Source organism: Moschus berezovskii, chromosome 22 (assembly GCF_049115385.1).
Source record: "Moschus berezovskii isolate FMDL1 chromosome 22, NW_MosBer_1.0, whole genome shotgun sequence".
In the NCBI taxonomy this organism is placed as follows: Eukaryota; Metazoa; Chordata; class Mammalia; order Artiodactyla; family Moschidae; genus Moschus; species Moschus berezovskii.
The window spans coordinates 16,915,955-16,934,111 of NC_142481.1; the positions used below are offsets into that span (position 1 = coordinate 16,915,955).

Sequence of the window (18,157 nt, forward strand, 5' to 3'; positions counted from 1 at the left end):
ATGTTGAAGCTCAAACTCCAATACTTTGGCCACCTGATGCGAAGAGCTGATTCAGTTGAAAAGACCCTGATGCTGGTAAAGATTGAGGGCAGGAGGCGAAGGGGATGACAGAGGATGAGATGGTTGAATGGTATCACTGACTCGATGGACATGAGTTTGGGTAAACTTCGGGAGTTGGTGATGGACAGGGAGGCCTGATGTGCTGTGGTCCACGGGGTCACAAAGAGTCATACATGACTGAGGGATTGAATTGAACTGAACTGAACCAATAGACCAAGCATAAACAGTCCAAGACTTCATGGTGTCAGTATGGAGGCTTCATGGCATCAGAGAGGCAAGCTGCTTTGACCAATGGCTCTCCCATTCCTAGGGAAGTGCCCTGGCCCGAGTGGTCCAAGGTTGCTCCCACCACATCCATATTCTATATTCTTCATGTGGGAAGGGGAAAAGGAGAATGTAGACTCATCCTATGGTTCTTCTTAAGCATAGGTGAATTGAGAAATAAAATCTTAGCTTTGGTGTCTATTTTATTCTGAAGGTCATCTCTTTGCTCTTTTCCCAGGGCAAAGAGCAGATGTGTAACAGTGAGGTCAGGTCCCGAATGAGCAGTCAAAGAGAATACAGCTCCTTGTTTCAGGTAAATACAAGCTGTTTGCAAAGATGGGCAAGATGCAAATTTGCATATATGATATGGTCAGAAATATATAAAAATATATTCAGTAAAATGACAGGAAGGAAATACGGCAAAATACTATAATGAGGTTGTGTCTCAGATGTAGGTGAAGTATTTTTTTTATTTTTCTTTTTGTATCTTGCTGTATTTTTCAAAAGTTTCATAATGAGAAGCATTAACATCTTTTAAATTTTATTTATTGTGACATATTGAACACCTATCCAAAAAAAGCCCACAAAACCCCCAAACAAAAAGGAAAAGCACAGGATAATGAATCATTGAGTGAACACTCAGGCATACACATCCACAGGAAAAAAAAAGATGTCATTGATGCATTCTAGAAAATGTTTTGTCCTATTTTATTCATAAAACTTCCTCCTTTCTGACAGGTTAGCACCATTTAGACTTGATGGAATCCTTTCTTTGCATTTCTTAGTAGTCTTGCCAGCTACGTGTGCTTCTTACACACTATAGTCTAATCTGGCCTATTTTAAAACGCTATATAAATGGGAACCATATTGCATATACTCTTTCATATGTTTTTTTCCTTTCACTCAACATTCTGTTTGTGAGATAAATCCATGTTGTGACAAGTATTAGTACCTACTGTGTTTATTCTACGCAGTCAGGATATTTATTCTCATTATCACACAGTGTCCCACGGTGTGAATCTACTACAAAGTATGTATCCATCTTCCTCTGATGGACATTTGTGTTGATTCCCTTGAAGGGCTTTGCAAGTAGGGCAGCTATGAAGAGCTTTACACAGGCTTCCTTGTGTCCATCCACCAGTCTCTTTAGGATACAGATAGAGAGGCAGAAGTTCTGAGTCACTGGGAATAACAATGCCAAATTGTTCCCAAAGTGGTTAAACCACTGCCACTCAGTCCTTCTGCAGTGTGTGGGAGTTTTGGGTACTCCCTATCTTTTAGCACACACACCTGGTATTGTCAGATCTTGCCATTTTTGTCATTTCTATGTATAGAGGGGAAGGTGTCCTTTTTTGGCCTCACCGCATGGTGTGTGGGATCTTAGTTCCCCACCAGGAATCAAACTTGTGTCCTCTGCTTTGAAAGCATGGAGTCTTAACCTCTGGACCGCTCAGAAAGTCCTGTGGGGAAGGTGTTTTAATTCACATTTCCCACTGAACTTCAGAACCTGTTGATACCTTTACTGCCATTTGGATTTCCCCCTGTGTAAAGGGTCTGCTTAAGAGTTTTGCTCATTTTTCTTTTGAGGTTGGCTGTTTGTTTTTGAAGGAGTTACTTCTATATGCCCTACTCAAATCCTTAGTCTACATTATATGTTTGAAATATCTTCTCCCACTCTGACCATTTGGTAATGGTATCTTTTTAATGGAAAATCTCAAAACATACACAAAAGTGGAGAGAACAGTGAAATGAATTCCCATAGACTTATCAGCAGCGTCACCAATTGTCAGTGTATTTGTTGTTGTTTAGTCGCTGAGTCAAGTCTTATTTTTTTGTGACCCCATGAACTGTAGCCTGCCAGGCTCCTCTGTCCATGGGATTTCCCAGACAAGAATACTGGAGTGAGTTGCCATTTCCTTCTCCCAGGGATCTTTCTGATCCAGGGATCGAACCTACGCCTCTGCATTGGCAGGCAGATTCTTTCCAACTGAGCCACCAGAGAAGCCTGTCGGTGTATAGCCAATCTCATTTCCTCTCTACCTGCACTTCTTCCCCCTTGGGTTATTTTACACAAATTCTAAAAGTCTTATTATTTTATCCAAAAAAAATTTAGTAAGTAAGTATGTCTAAGCAATAAAGACCTTTTAAAATATAAATATATAACCATATCACTCTAAGACATCTTTTGATGAATACAAATTATTAATATTGATTAGCCAAATGTAGCAATCTCATCTTTTGTAGTTAGTGCTTTTTGAATCTTGATTAAGAAATCTTAGCAGATGTTAGCTGTTATATATAGAATGGATAAACAACAAGGTCCTACTGTATAGCACGGGGAACTGTATTCAATATCTTGTGACAAACCATAATGGAGAAGAATATTTTAAAAGTATGTATATAATATGTCTATGTACAACTGAATCACTTACTGTGCAGCAGGAATTAACACATTTCAAAACAAATATACTTCAATTTTTAAAAATTAAAAAAGAAGAAATATTTTCTCTTCCTTGAAGTTATGCTATATTATCTTTTAAAACTTTTATGTTTTATTTTTCAATTTGGGTCTGTGATCTACCTAAAGTTGATTATTATGCCTAGTATGAGGTAGGAGTCTAATGTAACTTTCATCCAATTAGATAGCAAACTCAGTATATTTATTGAAAAGATCATCTTTTTCTTTATTTTTTTTTTTGCAGTAAAAACCTCTATCACAAGTCAGGGGGCCATAGGTACATAGGCATACTTCTAGAATCTCTGCTCTAGTTCATCAGTCGCTGAACTAATTTCCATAGCTTTACAAGTCTTTTAAAAAATATTTATTTTTATTTATTTATTTGATTGCACTGAGTCTCAGTTGCAGCAGTGGGATCTTTAGTTGTAGCATTTGGGATATTGTTCCCTGGCCAGGGATCGAACCCTGGCCCCTGCATTGGGAGCATGGAGTCTTAGCCACTGGACCACCAGAGAAGTCTGGTTTTATAAAAAGTCTTTATATCAGCTAGGGTGGAAACTATCACCTTGTTTTTCACTGAGAGTATCTTTGTTATAATTCGCTCTTTGTATTTTAGTATAAAATCTAGAATCCACCTGCAAGTTCCACAGAAAAAAGCTTTTAAAATCTAGATTATGAATGGATAGAACATATAGGTAAATTCAAGGGAAACTGCTATCCAAATCCAATAACATGGTATATCAAACCATTATCTAGATTTTTTAAAAAGTCTTTTACAAAGTTTCCTTATACAGGCTTTTCATACAGTTTGTTAGATTTATTACCAGTCACTTGATCATTTATACTAATATAGATGGTTACTTTTCTCCACCTTTGTTTGGTTTATGACTGGTATGTGGCAATAAAATTGATTTTTATACATTGATTTTATATCCAGTTACCTAGCTAAGTTCTGTTATGAATTCTAATAAATTAGTCTCTAAAGTCTTCTGAACATTCTTTAGCCAGAATCATATAATCTATTAATAATGATGCCAATAACTTTTTATTTATTTTCCTGATTTACTTCAGAGTTAAGGTTTCCAGAACAAAATTGAACAGAAGCAATAACAACAGGCATCTTTCTTTGTCTTATTCCACACTTAGAAGGAAAACTTTTAATATTTAACCATTAAATATTTAAATGCATGTGTGCTAAGTCGCTTCAGTCATGTCTGACTCTTTGTGACCCCATGGACTATAGCCCGCCAGGCTCCTCTGTCCATGGGATTCTCCAGGCAAGAATACTGGACTGGGTTACCATACCCTCAGCCAGGGGATCTTCCCTACCCAGGGATCAAACCCTCATCTCTTAAGTCTCGAACCCGCGTCTCTTAAGTCTCTTGCATTGGCAGGCAGGTTCTTTACCACTAGTGCCATCAGGGAAGCCAAATATTTTAATACTTAACCATAAATGATGTTAGCTGTAGGTTTTTGGTAGTGCTCTTCATCAAAAGATTTTTTGAACTATTTATTTGACTGCACCAGGTCTTAGCTGTGACACTTAGGATCATCAGTCTTAGTTTTGTCATGTAGGATCTTTACCTGCAGTATATGAACTCTTAGTTGTGGCATGTAGGATGTAGTTTCCTGACCAGAAATTGAATCCGGGCCCTGTGCATTGGGAGTGCAGAGTCTTAGCCACTGGACCACCAGGGAAGTCCCTCCTGGTTCATTCTTACCTTGATGACCTTCAGGTCTCATCTTAAAATGAAGAGCTGAGGTTCAGACTCTCCATCTGGGTGGATCTGGGCCTTTACTTTTGCTCAAACCATCTTTTGCATGGAAGAAGGCGTCTGTCCCACAGGCATTTGATTTTGAACTCCTCTCTTGTTTTATTCAGAGTTTTCAACAATATTTCCTTACCCTCTTATTAGTGTGTGTGCTCAGTCATGTCCGACTCTTTGTGACCCCATGGGCTTTGTAACCCACCAGGCTCCTCTGTCCATGGGATTTCCCAGGCAAGAATACTGGAGTGAGTTGCCATCTCCTTCTCCAGGGGATCTTCCCAACCCCGGTGTCAAACCCGCGTCTCTCGCGTCTCCTGTATTGGCAGGTGGATTCTTTACCACTGCACCACATAGGAAGCCCTCCCTCCAGCTAGTGTTTTGCTGCTTTTAATAATTTCTTTCCCCATAGATTTCATCCTGCATTTTTATCTGTTCTCCAATGGAGATGGTTTTTGGTTTCTTTAGAACACCATTCCTGGCAGTAAAAGTCCTATTATTTTTTCTTCTGCAAAATTGAATTTATTTGCTATGCTTTAAGAAATTAAAATATCTTTTCCTCCAATTATATATACTAAAAAATCCCCTGTTTAAAAAGACAACCAAATTTTTAAAAATAAGAAAATATAAATGATCTAAATCCCATTGCCCAGAGATATCACTGTTGACATTCACTTGACTCCACATTCATACTTCTTTCTATTCAGATATACACAGTGTTACATATATCACTTTATATAAATGGCATCATGCTATCCACACTGTTGTTTTCATATAGTTCCTTTACATTCAACCTTATTTTGTGTTTACCCTTTCCCATCTCCTATCCTGACTGAGGTCACCAGTGTTGCCAACGTTAACAGCCTGAGTGTATCCTTAGATACTTTTTTCCACCGTCACTCAAATATGCAAACATATGTATATATACACATATTTATAAGGGATTCATTTTAATCATTGTTTGCAATCGTACCACCAATAGAATCACTTCTCTGCATCTTGCTTTTCTCAGTTAAAATCCCTTCAAATCAGTTTGTAGAGTTCTAATTCATTTGTAATGACTGCATTGATGATATGGGTGAACCACAATTGATAAATCCATCAAGCATTACCTTAATTATATTTAAAAGACCTTCATTTTATGAATGAAAACTCAGCCACTGTGGTCTAAGATGCATGCCTACTGCCAGTGTCAGGGCCACATTCCAGCCAAGAGGCCACATTCCAGCAGAGACAGGGAGAGGCACACTTTTGCCTTTCGAAACACAACCTGAAGTCACCTGCTTTGTTTCTTCCCTCATTCCATCATCCAGAAGACAGTTATGAGGCCTCACCTGGCTACAAAGAGACTGAGAAATATAGTCTTGGCCAGGGGACAGATGTCTGATTCCAAATGCTATTCCAGTAGAAGGGGAAAAACAACGTCTGCTGATCACGGGCATTCAACCTTGCTTCCCTGGTGGCTCAATGGTAAAGAATCTGCCTGCCAATGCAGGAGACTCAAATTCGATCCCTGGGTCAGGAAGATCCCCTGGAGGAGGGAATGGTAACTCACTCCAGTATTCTTGCCTGGGAAATCCCATGAACAGTGGAGCCTGGTGGGGCTACAGTCCAAGGGATCTCAAAGAGTCAGACACGACCGAACAACCAAGCATAAATCCACATAGAACTTACAGAGGGTAAAATTCATCCTTTTTAGTGTATTGTTCTGTGAGTTTGACAAATGCACTGTTATTGTTCAGTTGCTAAGTTGTGTCCAACATGCAAACAGTCAGACACGACTGAAGCAATTTAGCACGCATCCCAAATAGTATTCCATTATATGGATGTACCACAGTTTGTCCATTCATCTGTTGAAGAACACTTGGGTTGTTTCTAGCTTGGACATTATGACTAAAGCAACTATTCATATGGCAAACTGCTTTTTATGTGAATTTAAGTGTTCATTTCTCTTGGGTAAACACCTAGGAAAGGGATTGTTGCATCATACAGTAAGAATATGTTTAACTTTATAAGAAACAACTGAACTGTTATCTAAAATATCTGTACTATTTTGCACGCCTATCAACAATGCATGAGTGTTCCAACTGTTCACATCCTTGGCAGCTCTGTATATTGTCAATTTATTGTTGTTTGCCATTCTAATAGACGTATAGTGGTATCTCACTGTGGTTTTTCTTTTTGTTTTAACCAAAGAATCAAACTATTATCTCACCTAGAAAGGGTAAGGCAGGCTGGATGAATTGGTTCCCCTGGTATTTTGGACAGTTCTCATGCTTTCTATCCAGACGTCCAGAGCCCTCTGAATATCATCTCTCTCTTTTTTTTTTTTTGGCTGTCTCCTACTTTTTAGGAATTTCTTACCTTATGAATTCAACCTCCTCAGAAATCCATTTTCCCACTTTTCCTTGCAGCTGTGGTACAGGTGTGTGTCCATCCAGATTCATCCAAAATTCCATCACTTCCTTCCCTCTGATATTTGGGTGCTCAGCTTTCCCCTTCGATCATGTGTACATTAATCTTCAAATCTTCACAAACTTCATCCTGTAAACTCAGCTAGTTCAAGCAGGGCATTTGAAACTACAGACTTGGCTGTCGTTGCAAGATCCCCTGCCCTCTAGGGCTTCCTAGGTGGCACTAGTGGTCCGCCAATGCCAGAGACATAAGAGATGCTGGTTTGATTCCTGGGTAGGGAAGATTCCCTGGAGGAGGGCATGGCAACCCACTCCAGTATTCTTGCCTGGAGAATCCCATGGACCGAGGAGCCTGGCAGGCTACAGTCCATGGGGTCACAGAGTCGGACTCAACTGAAGGGACTTAATGCACACACGCGCACAAGGTCCCCCAAAGTAACAGCGCTGTTTCCATCGTCTGCTTTGTAACAGACCATCCCAACATGTAGTGGCTTAAAACAACATTGTTTCTCATGGTTCTATTCTGTGAGCTGACGGGATGATTCTTCTGCTTCATGTGGTATTGCCTGGGGTCATTCAAGGGGCTCTGCATCTAGCTGGTGGCTGGAAGGGCACAGAAAATCCAATATGACTGTATCTTTGGGGGCTCTGGGCACTTCCTGTCAGCCAGGGTGCCTTGGATCTTATCCTTGTGGCCTCTCTCTCATGGTATCTCATCCTCTAGGGCCTCTTTGTATGACTTCACTCTCCAGGAAGGGAGCTTGGACTTCCTTACAGCATGGCAGCTGGGTTCCAGGAGAGTAAGAGGAAAAGCTGTAAAGTTTCTTACAGCCCAGGCTCAGAACTGGCAGAGCATCACTTTCACTGAGTTCTAAGTCAAAGCAAGTCATGAATTTGGCTCAGATTCAAGGGGAGGGAAAATGTACTCTGTAACTTAAATATATATATATATATATTTGGCTGTGATTGGTCTTAGTTGTGGCCCAAAGGATCTTTCAGTTGTGTCATGTGGGATGTAGTTCCCTGGCCAGGGATCAAACCTGGGCCCCCTGTGTTGGGAGCATGGAGACTTAGTCATTAGACCACCATGGAACATTTTTTTAAAATTTATTTATTTTTAATTGAAGAATAATTGCTTTACAATATTATGTTGATTTTTGCCATAGGTGTACATATGTCCCCTCTTTCTTGAACCTTCCTGCTGCCTCCCTCCCCATCCCACCCCTCTAGATTGTCACAGAACCCTGGTTTGAGTTCCCCACCAGGGAAGCATTTTAAAATTTACTTATTTTTGGCCATGCCACATGGCATGTGAGATCTTAGTTCCCTGACCAGGGATCAAACATGTGCCCCTCACCATCCTTGCAGTGGAAGCGTGGAGTCCCAACCACTGGACCACCAGAGAAGTTCCCTCTATAATTCTTGATGAGAGGGATAGTATGTGCATATTGAGATGAAGAAAATCTTGGTGACTGTTTTTGGAGACTACTTACCGTGGGTGGCTTAAATGAGGTAGAAGTTTCTCTCTCTCATGAGTCCAGGGCTCCTCCAATGTGATGGGTACAGAGGTTCCTTCTATCCTGTTGCTCTTTTGTCCTTATCATGTTGCCCTCATCCACTTGTTTTAGTGGGATCCCTCTCTTACTGAAATTCCAGCAAATGAGAAAACTGAAGGATAGAGTATACCCTTCCATGAAAGCCATGGCCTATACATTGCTCATTCACTTCCAACATGGCCCATCACCCAGAGTGAAGTCATATGGCCTTTTAAATACAAATGAAGCCAGGAGATACAGTCTTCAGTCTAGTGGCCAGAGGCCCAGAGGAAAATTCTGCACGGGGAGACAGCAGGTATAAAGGCCCTAAGGTGAGAATGAGCTTGACTTACTGGAGAAGCAGCAAGAAGGCAGTGTAGCTCCAGTAGGGGAAGGGGAAAAGCGGAAAGAGGGGAGGACAGAGGGATGGACAGGTCTTTGTATAAACATATGTTTTCTTTTTTAATTCTTAAAATTTTATTATTTATTTTGGCTGCACTGGGTGCTCACCGAGGCACGTGGGCCCTTAGTTGGGGGCATGCAGGGTTCTTTAGTTGACGCTTGTAGGCTTAGTTGCGGTATCTGGGAATTCAATCCCTGGGTTCCCCGACCAGGGATTGAACCCGGGTGCCCCATGCCCACCAGCCTGGTTGCATTGAGGGTGCTGAGTGCTAGCTGCTGGACCACCAGGAAAGTCCCTGAATATGTGTTTGCAGTTCTCTGCAGTAAATGCCTTCTTTTGTGGAATTGCTGGATCTATGTGTAGGTAACTATTTACATTTAAAAAATATATGTATTTATTTGGGGGGCAATGTCAGGTTTTAGTTGCAACACTCAGGATATTCCATTGCATTGTTGCACCAGCTTAGTTGCTCCAAGACATATGGAATCCTAGTTCCCCAATCAGGGATTGAACACATGCCCCTTGCACTGCAGGGCAGATTCTTAACCACAGGACCACCATAGAAGTCCCTGTGACTATTTAAATTTATAAGAAACTACCAAGCTCTTTTCCAAGGTGGTGGTTCTATTCCACATTTCCAATTGCTCCTCATCTCTGCTGACACTTGACAGGGTCTGTCATTTTAATTTTCGTCACTCTAGTGGGCGTGTAGTGATGTTTCACTGTGGTTTTAGCTTGTATTTCCCTCATGACTAATGATGTTGAACGCTTTTTCACGTGTTATTCGGCTAGTCACATCTCTTCTTTAGTGACGTGTCTGTTCAAATCATTCGGCCTTTTAAAAATGTGAGTGATTTGCCTCACTTTTCAGAAAGCTTCCCCTGGCTGCTGGGGGGAGGGTGGACGCTGGTGAGGGTGGGGGGAATGGAAGCAGAGAGTGGGGGAAGGGACTGTAGCTTCCACAGAGGCGAGCTTGTCACAGACTCAACCCATGGCTTGTTTTCTGGGAAAGTCAACTTTGACCTTCCCCAACGCCTGGGCTGCTGCCAAGAGAGTCTGAGACACTTTACAGATCTCGTGGGGTTCCGGAGAGCCCTGCTTCCTGGGTCAGGCACTGCGGGGAGGGGTCTGCCCTCCATCTCTCTTTCTTCCCCCAGTGGGATGGAGACCCTGGACTGGAGACCAGCTGGCATATTAGGGTCTGTACCAGTACAGCTATGCTTGTGCTTAGTCGCTCAGTTGTGTCCAACTCTTTGCGACCCCATGGGCTGTATGGACTGCAGCCCGCCCGGCTCTTCCGTCCATGGAATCCTCCAGGCAAGAACACTGGAATGGGCTGCCATTTCCATTTCCGGGGGGTACAGCTGTACCCGGGGCTAAAATATTGGAATGCTTCACATTGCCACCACGTCAGTCCATTCCCTTGGAACCCCTCGGACTTCCCCACATCTCAGCAACCAAAGGGGGACCCCAAGACTCTGACCCAGCCCTGCAGCTACATCTGATTGGATGGTGCCTGGGTTGTGGGGCTGTTAGACTGGGGACAGCCCGGGCCTGGCTGGAATTGGAAGAATCTGATCAGGAGGCTGAGGCTGAGAGGTAGAAGGAGAATTTTTTTCTGAAGGGGAGCCCAGAACTGGAGACATGAATTGTTGTTGTTTAGTCACTATGGCGTGTCCAACTCTTTTGCCACTCCATGGACTGTAGCCCGCCAGTCTCCTCTGTCCATGGGGTTCTCTAGGCAAGAATACTGGAGTGGGTTGCCATTTGCTTCTCCAGGGGATCTTCCTGACCCAGGGACTGAACCCATGTCTGCAGATTCTTTACCACTGAGTCAGCTGGGAAGCCTTGATTTGCTAGTAACGATAACAACAATGATATTGATAATGATTAACATTCACTGAGAATTTACTGTGTGCCAGGCAGGACTGATTCTCACAAAGTCCTCACAAGAAACTGGACCACTGCTGCTGCATCCTGGCCCCCTGCTCCCACCCCTGTCCCCAACAGTCAGTCCCCACGCCCAGCGAGAGGGAGCCTGTTGACTCCTGAGTCGGATCAAGGCCCTCCTGATTCAGAGCTTCCTCTGGTCTCCGATTGCCCCTGGGTCACTGGGCTTCAGCCACCTTGAGACACCTGAGCAGGCAAGCCCTGCTCACTCCAGACCTGGTGGTGGTAGTGGCGTGTTGATTCTTCTGTGACAGGACCCGGCCAGGCCTGGGCAGTGGCAGTGTTTAATAGCCAGTGCAGCCTAGGGCTCGGTTGTGACCCTCTTCCGTACTCCCCACCCCCAACTCCAACAGGTCACTCAGGGTCTGTCCCATGACTGGCATCCAGTTTCCCCTTTTTCTTTCCTGAGTCCAGGCCCGGGGAGCTGTGGGTGTGCCGCCTGGACGGGGTTTCCTGCCGCTGGCCCATCCCCCATAGCCCCTAACCTCAGGTTCCTCCTTCCCCAGCTCTGGCTCCTCTCCTGTTGGGGCTAAAAGTCCTTGTCATCTCCTGGGTGGCCTCCCTCAGTACGGGCTTCCAGCCACTTCCTCATTTGGTGGGGGCAGCCCAGTCTGGCCTAGTGTCACCCATTGCCCCCACCTGCCTCACCCCAAAGCCCTAGGCCTGGGTCTGTGCTGCGTGCATCTGTGTGACTGCCTAGTCTTCTCCCTCTTTCTCTGCCTGGTCACCACTTTCTCCTTCCCTCACCTCCATCTTGGTTCTTTTCTCTTTTTCTTTAAGAGTCAGATATCTGTCTTTGGGTCCTGGGTTCTATGTCCACCTTTATTTGCTGTGTCACTTTGGGCAAGTGTCTTTATCCTTCTCTAAAATGGGATAAAAGCATCTACCTCAGAAGGGTGTGCTGTGCTTCATTGTTCAGTCATTTCCGACTCTCCGTGACCCCATGGACTGTAGCCCACCAGGCGCCTCTGTCCATGGGGATTCTCCAGGCAGGAATACTGGAGTGGGGGTAGCCTATCCCTCCTGCAGAGGATCTTCCCAACCCAGGGATCGAACCCAGGTCTCCCGCATTCCAGGTGGATTCTTTACCATCTGAGCAACCAGGGAAACCCAAGAATACTGGAGTGGGTAGCCTATCCCTTCTCCAGGGGATCTTCCCAACCCAGGAATCAAACCAGGGTCTCCTGAATTACAGGTGGATTCTTTACCAACTGAGCTACCAGGGAAGCCACCTCAGAATGGTGTGCTTGGGTTTAAATGCATTAACACTTGGACAGGGTGCCTGTGCGTTCAGTTCAGTTCAGTTCAGTTGCTCAGTCGTGTCCGACTCTTTGCGACCCCATGAATCACAGCACGCCAGGCCTCCCTGTCCATCACCAACTCCCGGAGTTCACTCAAACTCACGTCCATCGAGTCGGTGATGCCATCCAGCCATCTCATTCTCTGTTGTCCCCGTCTCCTCCCGCCCCCAACCTTTCCCAGCATCAGAGTCTTTTCCAGTATCCTGGTGGTCTCTTTTAATATCCTATGAACATTACAAGGTTCTTATTGTCAAATAAATATAAGTGGTGCTTATAAAAAGCTGACAAGGGTCAGACCCTGTTCTAGAGATACAAATTCATTTGACCCCCACAACATCCTTCAAAGTAGGTACTATTTTACTCCTTGTTTTACAGGTGAGGAAACTGAGGCCCAGAGAGGTTGAGTGACTTGCCCAGGGTTGTCCAGCCAGGAAGAGGCAGAGATTAGCTCCAATCACAGTCAGCCAGAGACCCTCCTGTGACAATGATGGTGGACCTCTGTCTTGGGGTGAAGGTTGAATGGACACATGCACCCATCGCCCTTCATTCTAACCACTGGAGGCTGCAGCCTGGGGTGTCTGGGCCTGACTCTCTTTGGTGATGTCTGTCTGTCTCTGTTCCTCCTCCCCCATCGTCCCCTCCTCCCTCCTGCCACCACCCTCCTCAGACTTCCTCCTTTACTTGGTTGGACACTACGCCACATCCCACCCGCCTTGGACTGTGGTGTCCAGCAGCGTTGCCTGCATCATGGGGGGCCTGAGACCCTCCGACAGGCTCCTATCTCTCCTTCTGACTGTGGGTGGTGAGTTGGGGGCTTCTGTAGCTTCTGGGCTCAGCACGGGGCGGGGCAGGGAGCTGGGGGGAAAGAGAGAATCGAAGTGGGGCAGGGGAGTGTTGGGACTGCAGCAGATCCCCAGCCCCCCAAACCCTATGAGTCTCTCCCAGAGCCTGAGCCCTCACCCGCCCCAAGATTTAGCCTCGGGGAGAAGCAGAGGGAGGGGACTCTAAGAGTGTTGCGACAGGACAAGTCGATGTAGAAGGAACACAGTCCAGAGGCCTTGATGACGGCCCCCAGGTCCCTCTTGTGCCCGCCAGGGATCAGGAGACACCCTCCCCAACTTCTATGCCTACCGCGCAGTCACAGCCCCGTGTTTCAGTTTACCTTCTTTCCCTCTCCTCAGGTCTCAGCCTCGTCCAGGCCCAGAGTGGTAGGTCTAGACCCTGCAATCCCCCGCCCTACCTCCCAAAGACCACCCCACCTCTGGACCCTTCCCCAGTCTCTCCACACCTCCCCCCGATGACTGACACCTCCTCCCAATTTCCACTCCCACTGGTCTCCCCTGACTCTTGTACCACATCCATTCCCAGAATGCAACTGCTCCTCGGTGAGCCCGGGTATGCTGGCAGGGATCGTGCTGGGGGACCTGATGCTGACCCTCCTCATCGCTCTGGCCGTGTACTACCTGGGTCGGCTGGTCCCTCAGGGGCGAGGGGCTGCGGAGGGTGAGTGGGGCTGGCTGGGGATGGCCTGGGACACTCTGAGGACTTGCCTGACAAGGGAAGGGTAAGCTCCCAAGTCACAACCACCCAAAGGGAGGTGATGGAGGGGCTGACTTTGGAACAAGAAAATAGTCCCAATTCTCACCCCACCCCCAAGCAGGGACCCGGAAACAGCACATCACGGAGACAGAGTCGCCTTATCAGGTAAGGAAACCAAGTTCTTGCCTCATCTCTCACTCCGGCCCTGTGGTTGTTTGTCCGAAATGGCCCTCCCCCAGTCCCTGCAGAACCCAGACCCTGAAGCCACTTTCTCAGGAGCTCCTCAAACATTGAAGATGAAGTGTCCAAAACTGCTTTCAGTGATCAATCATGACCTTACGTTCAGTTTAAAATGTACGGAGGGGAAATTCAGAGATGGTTTGCTCAGCCAGAAGGCAGGAAAAGCCCAGCCCAGGACATGCTGATTTCTCAGAGAAGTCCTCCGCAGAGGATATAATTCAACCCTAATTTGGTAACTTTAAAATGAGGAGTTTTAGAATTAATAGTGGGGGGCAGGGAGCAGATCTTGTCTCCTTTTGAGAAACTGACAAAAGCCAGAGACTCCTCAGAAAAATCCATACGAAAAATATAAAATTGTGCATATAATCTACAGGCAGTGCAAGTATCCTTGAAACCCTCCTTAAGAACTATGATACAGGGACTTCCCTGGCGGTCCAATGGCTGAGACTCCGTGCTCCCAATGTAGGGAGCTCAGGTTCAATCCCTGGTTAGGGAACCAGATCCCACAGGCCACAACTAAGAACCACGATGCAAAGGTCATCTTTCTATCTTCCACCCCCTGTCAGTTTTATTCTTAACCCTTTACGGGGTCATGAGTTCCTCTGAGAATTTAATGGAAGACAAACAGACCCTCTCCAGAAAGATGAACTCCCAGATCAGGCATTTGTATGTGATTTTAGGGATTCTATCTGAGGTGGGCATCTTGGGGCGACAGACCCTTACCCCACCCCCACTGTGAACCCTGCTCTGTGAAGTCTGTTTTACTTGTCTGCAACCAGCTCTGGTTTGTCCCACTTGTGGCTTGAACGTCTCTCTATAAAGTATAAGAATCTCAAGTTTGGCTCCATGAGGACCAGAAGACTCAAGGGGATTTCCAGTTACTGGGAGGCAGTGACATTTTAGGGCAAAGCCCCAATTTATTCATTCCTTTGGTGGAATTTGTTGAGGGCCTATTTAGGCTAGATGCTGGTGAACTTACATCCTAGTTGGGGATACAGTCTTGAAGCAAATTAACAAGATCACTTGGGGAGGCAGTGTGAAGAAAATAAAGCAGATTGATGTGACAATGACTGCGGTGTGAGGAGGAGAAACTAGAGATGAGGAAATCAAGAAGTGCCTCTCAGGGAATTCCCTGGTGGTCCAGTGGTTAAGACTCTGTGCTTCCAGTGGAGGGGGCCCAGGTTTGATCTCTGGTCTCAGGGCACTAGGATTCCACATGCCATGTGGTCAAAGGAAAAAAGAAATGCCTCTCTGAGAAAATGCCATGAGCTGAGACTAGAAGGGGAAGAAGGAACCTCCCATGGGAATATCTGGGGGACTGGTGTTCCAGGCAGAGAGACGAGCACACCCAAAGGCCCCTTGCCTGGGGCATAATGGTGAGGGAGAGGGAAGAGGGGAACATTGAATGCCCTTGAATAAAATCCAGATCTCTTTCATGGCTACAAAGTTGAACAAGCTGCCAGGGGTCTTGCCAGCCCCTGGGAGAAAGCTAGATTTTCAGTTTATTTTGTCCATACCCTGGTGGTCCTTTCACACCCTGTCCATCCCTTAGGAGCTCCAAGGCCAGAGGACAGATGTCTACAGCGACCTCAACACACAGAGGCCGTATTACAAATGAGTCCAAAGCAGGGCAGTCAACAACCTGATGCCTGGATCCAGTTATTCCTGATGCCTGCTCAGCACTCTACTCCTAATCCCATCAAGACACAGATCCACAGACTGGCCTCCATGAGATGTCAGACTTCTCCCCACTACTGCCCCCGAATAAACATTGGAGCACACAAACAATGCTGAGTTATTCCAGATCCCTGGGCTGAGGGGTAGGGATATATGGAGTTCTGGGGGGATCAAGGACCCAGAAAACAGAAAAATGAGAAGGAGCCTTTGGGAACCTGGGTTCTTTGAGAAAGAATTAGAACTAGAGGTATTTCAATTTGACTTTATTCCAGCCCCAAAATGGTGGATTTTCTTGTGCTGCCACCCACATGCAGGATGAGAGGGTCAGAAGTCAAAACTTGCAGTTACAGGGAAGTCAACCCCTGCCAGGCATGTTGATGTAGATTTTGTTATCTTCTGGGGGTGGGGGAGAGAAAACATGAGGCCTGACCACCCACCTCCCACCCACACCTCTACCTCCTTGGGGACCCCCAGCCTCAGGGGTTTTCTCAGGAGTTCCCCCAAGCACCGCCCCCAGGGTTTCCCCGGAACCTCGAGGGCTTGCCTAAGGGGGACCCCCACCCTGGGGACCCCCTCCCTGGGGACATCTTGTCCCTTTAGGCCCAGCCCTGTTCCTGTTCTCACCTTGGGTGGGCCTGCTGCGTAGGCGCGCACACACAAACACCACCACCACAATTAGCAGTGACACAACAGCATCCGCAGCCACAAGGCCTGCCAGGAGTGGCAGAGAGAGGGGCCCACATCCGGAACAGGAACCTGAAGGGTGGGGACAAGAAGGCGGCTGAGGGGGGTTCCAGACACTCAAGGCTGGGCTTCAGGCATATGATGCAAAGGAAATCCCTTTGGGGGTGGGTGTCCCAGAACTCCTGGGGAAGGAGAGGGGTGATGGAGATTCAGAGAGAAGCTGGGGATATCCTAGAGCTCCCAGGACTGTGCTTTGGGCACAGTGAGTACCCCTGAAGACAGGTCGGAGGGTTGGAGCATTGTTGGGCCTTCAGTTTGGTGATGAGGATGGTGACGTTGGGACCCAGAGAGGGCTGCAGATCCCCTGGTGGCTCCAACTCGAGGATGAGAAGTGAGATTCAGGACTCACAGGCCACACTTTAGGAATGGAAGCAGGACCTGAAGTGATGCTGTGAAGGGGAGGGGGTATTGATTTCTCACCTGGAGTCATCTGAGCTGTAGCTACTGTGGAAGGAGAGAGAAGGCAGATCAGTAGGCAGAGGTGGTTCTCAAAACAGGGTGCAGGGAAAGGAGATGCCCTGAGAAATAACCTCCACTCCAGAGAGATCAAATGAGAAGAGGGGCCAAGTGGGAGGGGAGTGCCCAGAGACCCAGAGAGAGACAGGAAATCAGAAGTAGAGGCAGAGACCCAGCAGTAGAAGGGGATGGACAGGCAGCCATCCAAATTCAGTTTCCCTTCCCAAAGAATCGGCCCAGAAGTTAATTTCTGGAAAGGAAAGGGCACTGAGAGAAGGACCCGCCCTCAGCACCCCTCCCTTCAGATGCCACCCCAAACTGTCCTGTTCATAAAACTCTAACCCCCGCCCCAGCTCTGTAACCACTGGCTTCACCTGGGAGCAAAAGCAGGAACAGGATGTTGCCTGGCGGGACCATGGTGGGCTGGGGGCTGGAAGGGACCTCTCAAAGGGCTTTGGTCCACAGAAGTCCTGAGGAACAATGGGGGAGTGAAGAGGCAGTAATAGCGGATGTCACCCGCTGGTGACAAGGCCACCTGCTTCCTGTGTGTCTGTGTGGGAGGGGGAGAGGTGATGGATCCCTCTGACTGCCTTCAGGGACAAACAGGGGGAGTGTCAGAGAGACCAGGGAGGCTGCTATGATTGTCCAGGTGAGACGTGACAGGTAGACCAGGGTGTGGGCACTGGGGAGATTCTGGCAAGATTTTTAAAGTAGAGACGACAAAACTTGCTGATGGAGTGGATATGAGTGTGTATGAGAGGGATCCAGGTCTCCAGGGATTCTGGTCTGAGCAACTAAGAAGAAGGACAGAGAATCATTTGACAGGATGGAAAAGGAGGGGAAGCAGGTTTAGATGAATAAGTGCCCAGGTGTGGCAAACTGAGTTGGAAACGCCTGATAGAGCTCCCCGTGGAGTAGCCGAATGACCACAGCGGCCTCTTTTGAGTTCATGGGATGTCTGGTCTGGAGATGTAAATTTGGGGACTGATGGCTCATGGAAGGTATTTAAAGCCATAAGACTGGATGAGATCATCAAGGAAGTGAGTCGAGACAGAGGAGCAACACCACCTCCCCCAACACCAAGAATGGGTGAAGAGGAGTAAACAGGCAGGAAAACGGAAGGAGCAGGAGAGCACAGTCTTGAAAGCAGGGGAGAAATGTGATTTACATGGTCACCAAGATGGGAACTGAGAAACGAGCCTCCCACTGGAATGACAGTCTGCTTGAGGGCTGGGAATTCCTGCCTGCTTAGTTCACAGCTACACCACAGAACCCAGCAAAGTGCCTCCCGTGCAGTAATAAATTATTTTTAACGACGAATGAACAAATGAGAACTGGCCTCTGAAAAAG

General features: G+C 46.6%; 2 protein-coding genes across 3 annotated transcripts; one reads left to right on the plus strand and one right to left on the minus strand.

Annotated features, from left to right (window-relative positions):
- Positions 1-12,818: 12,818 nt before the first annotated feature.
- TYROBP (transmembrane immune signaling adaptor TYROBP) lies at positions 12,819-15,718 on the plus strand. 2 transcript variants are annotated; one of them, XM_055410983.2, is made up of 5 exons: positions 12,819-12,953; positions 13,333-13,359; positions 13,520-13,654; positions 13,809-13,855; positions 15,483-15,718. In XM_055410983.2, the coding sequence occupies exons 1-5, from the start codon at positions 12,899-12,901 to the stop codon at positions 15,546-15,548; spliced, it is 330 nt and encodes a 109-aa protein (XP_055266958.1). In that variant the 5' UTR covers positions 12,819-12,898; the 3' UTR covers positions 15,549-15,718. The 2 variants fall into 2 exon arrangements, with proteins under 2 accessions (XP_055266958.1, XP_055266959.1); XM_055410984.2 differs by having other exon boundaries at positions 12,820-12,953; positions 13,812-13,855.
- A 135-nt stretch (positions 15,719-15,853) lies between these two features.
- On the minus strand, positions 15,854-17,321 carry HCST (hematopoietic cell signal transducer). Its single transcript, XM_055411001.2, has 4 exons — positions 17,182-17,321; positions 16,772-16,795; positions 16,232-16,363; positions 15,854-16,003 (listed from the first exon to the last, which is right to left on the minus strand). Exons 1-4 carry the CDS (start codon positions 17,222-17,224, stop codon positions 15,963-15,965), a joined length of 240 nt encoding a protein of 79 aa, XP_055266976.1. The 5' UTR covers positions 17,225-17,321; the 3' UTR covers positions 15,854-15,962.
- Between the last annotated feature and the right edge of the window lie 836 nt (positions 17,322-18,157).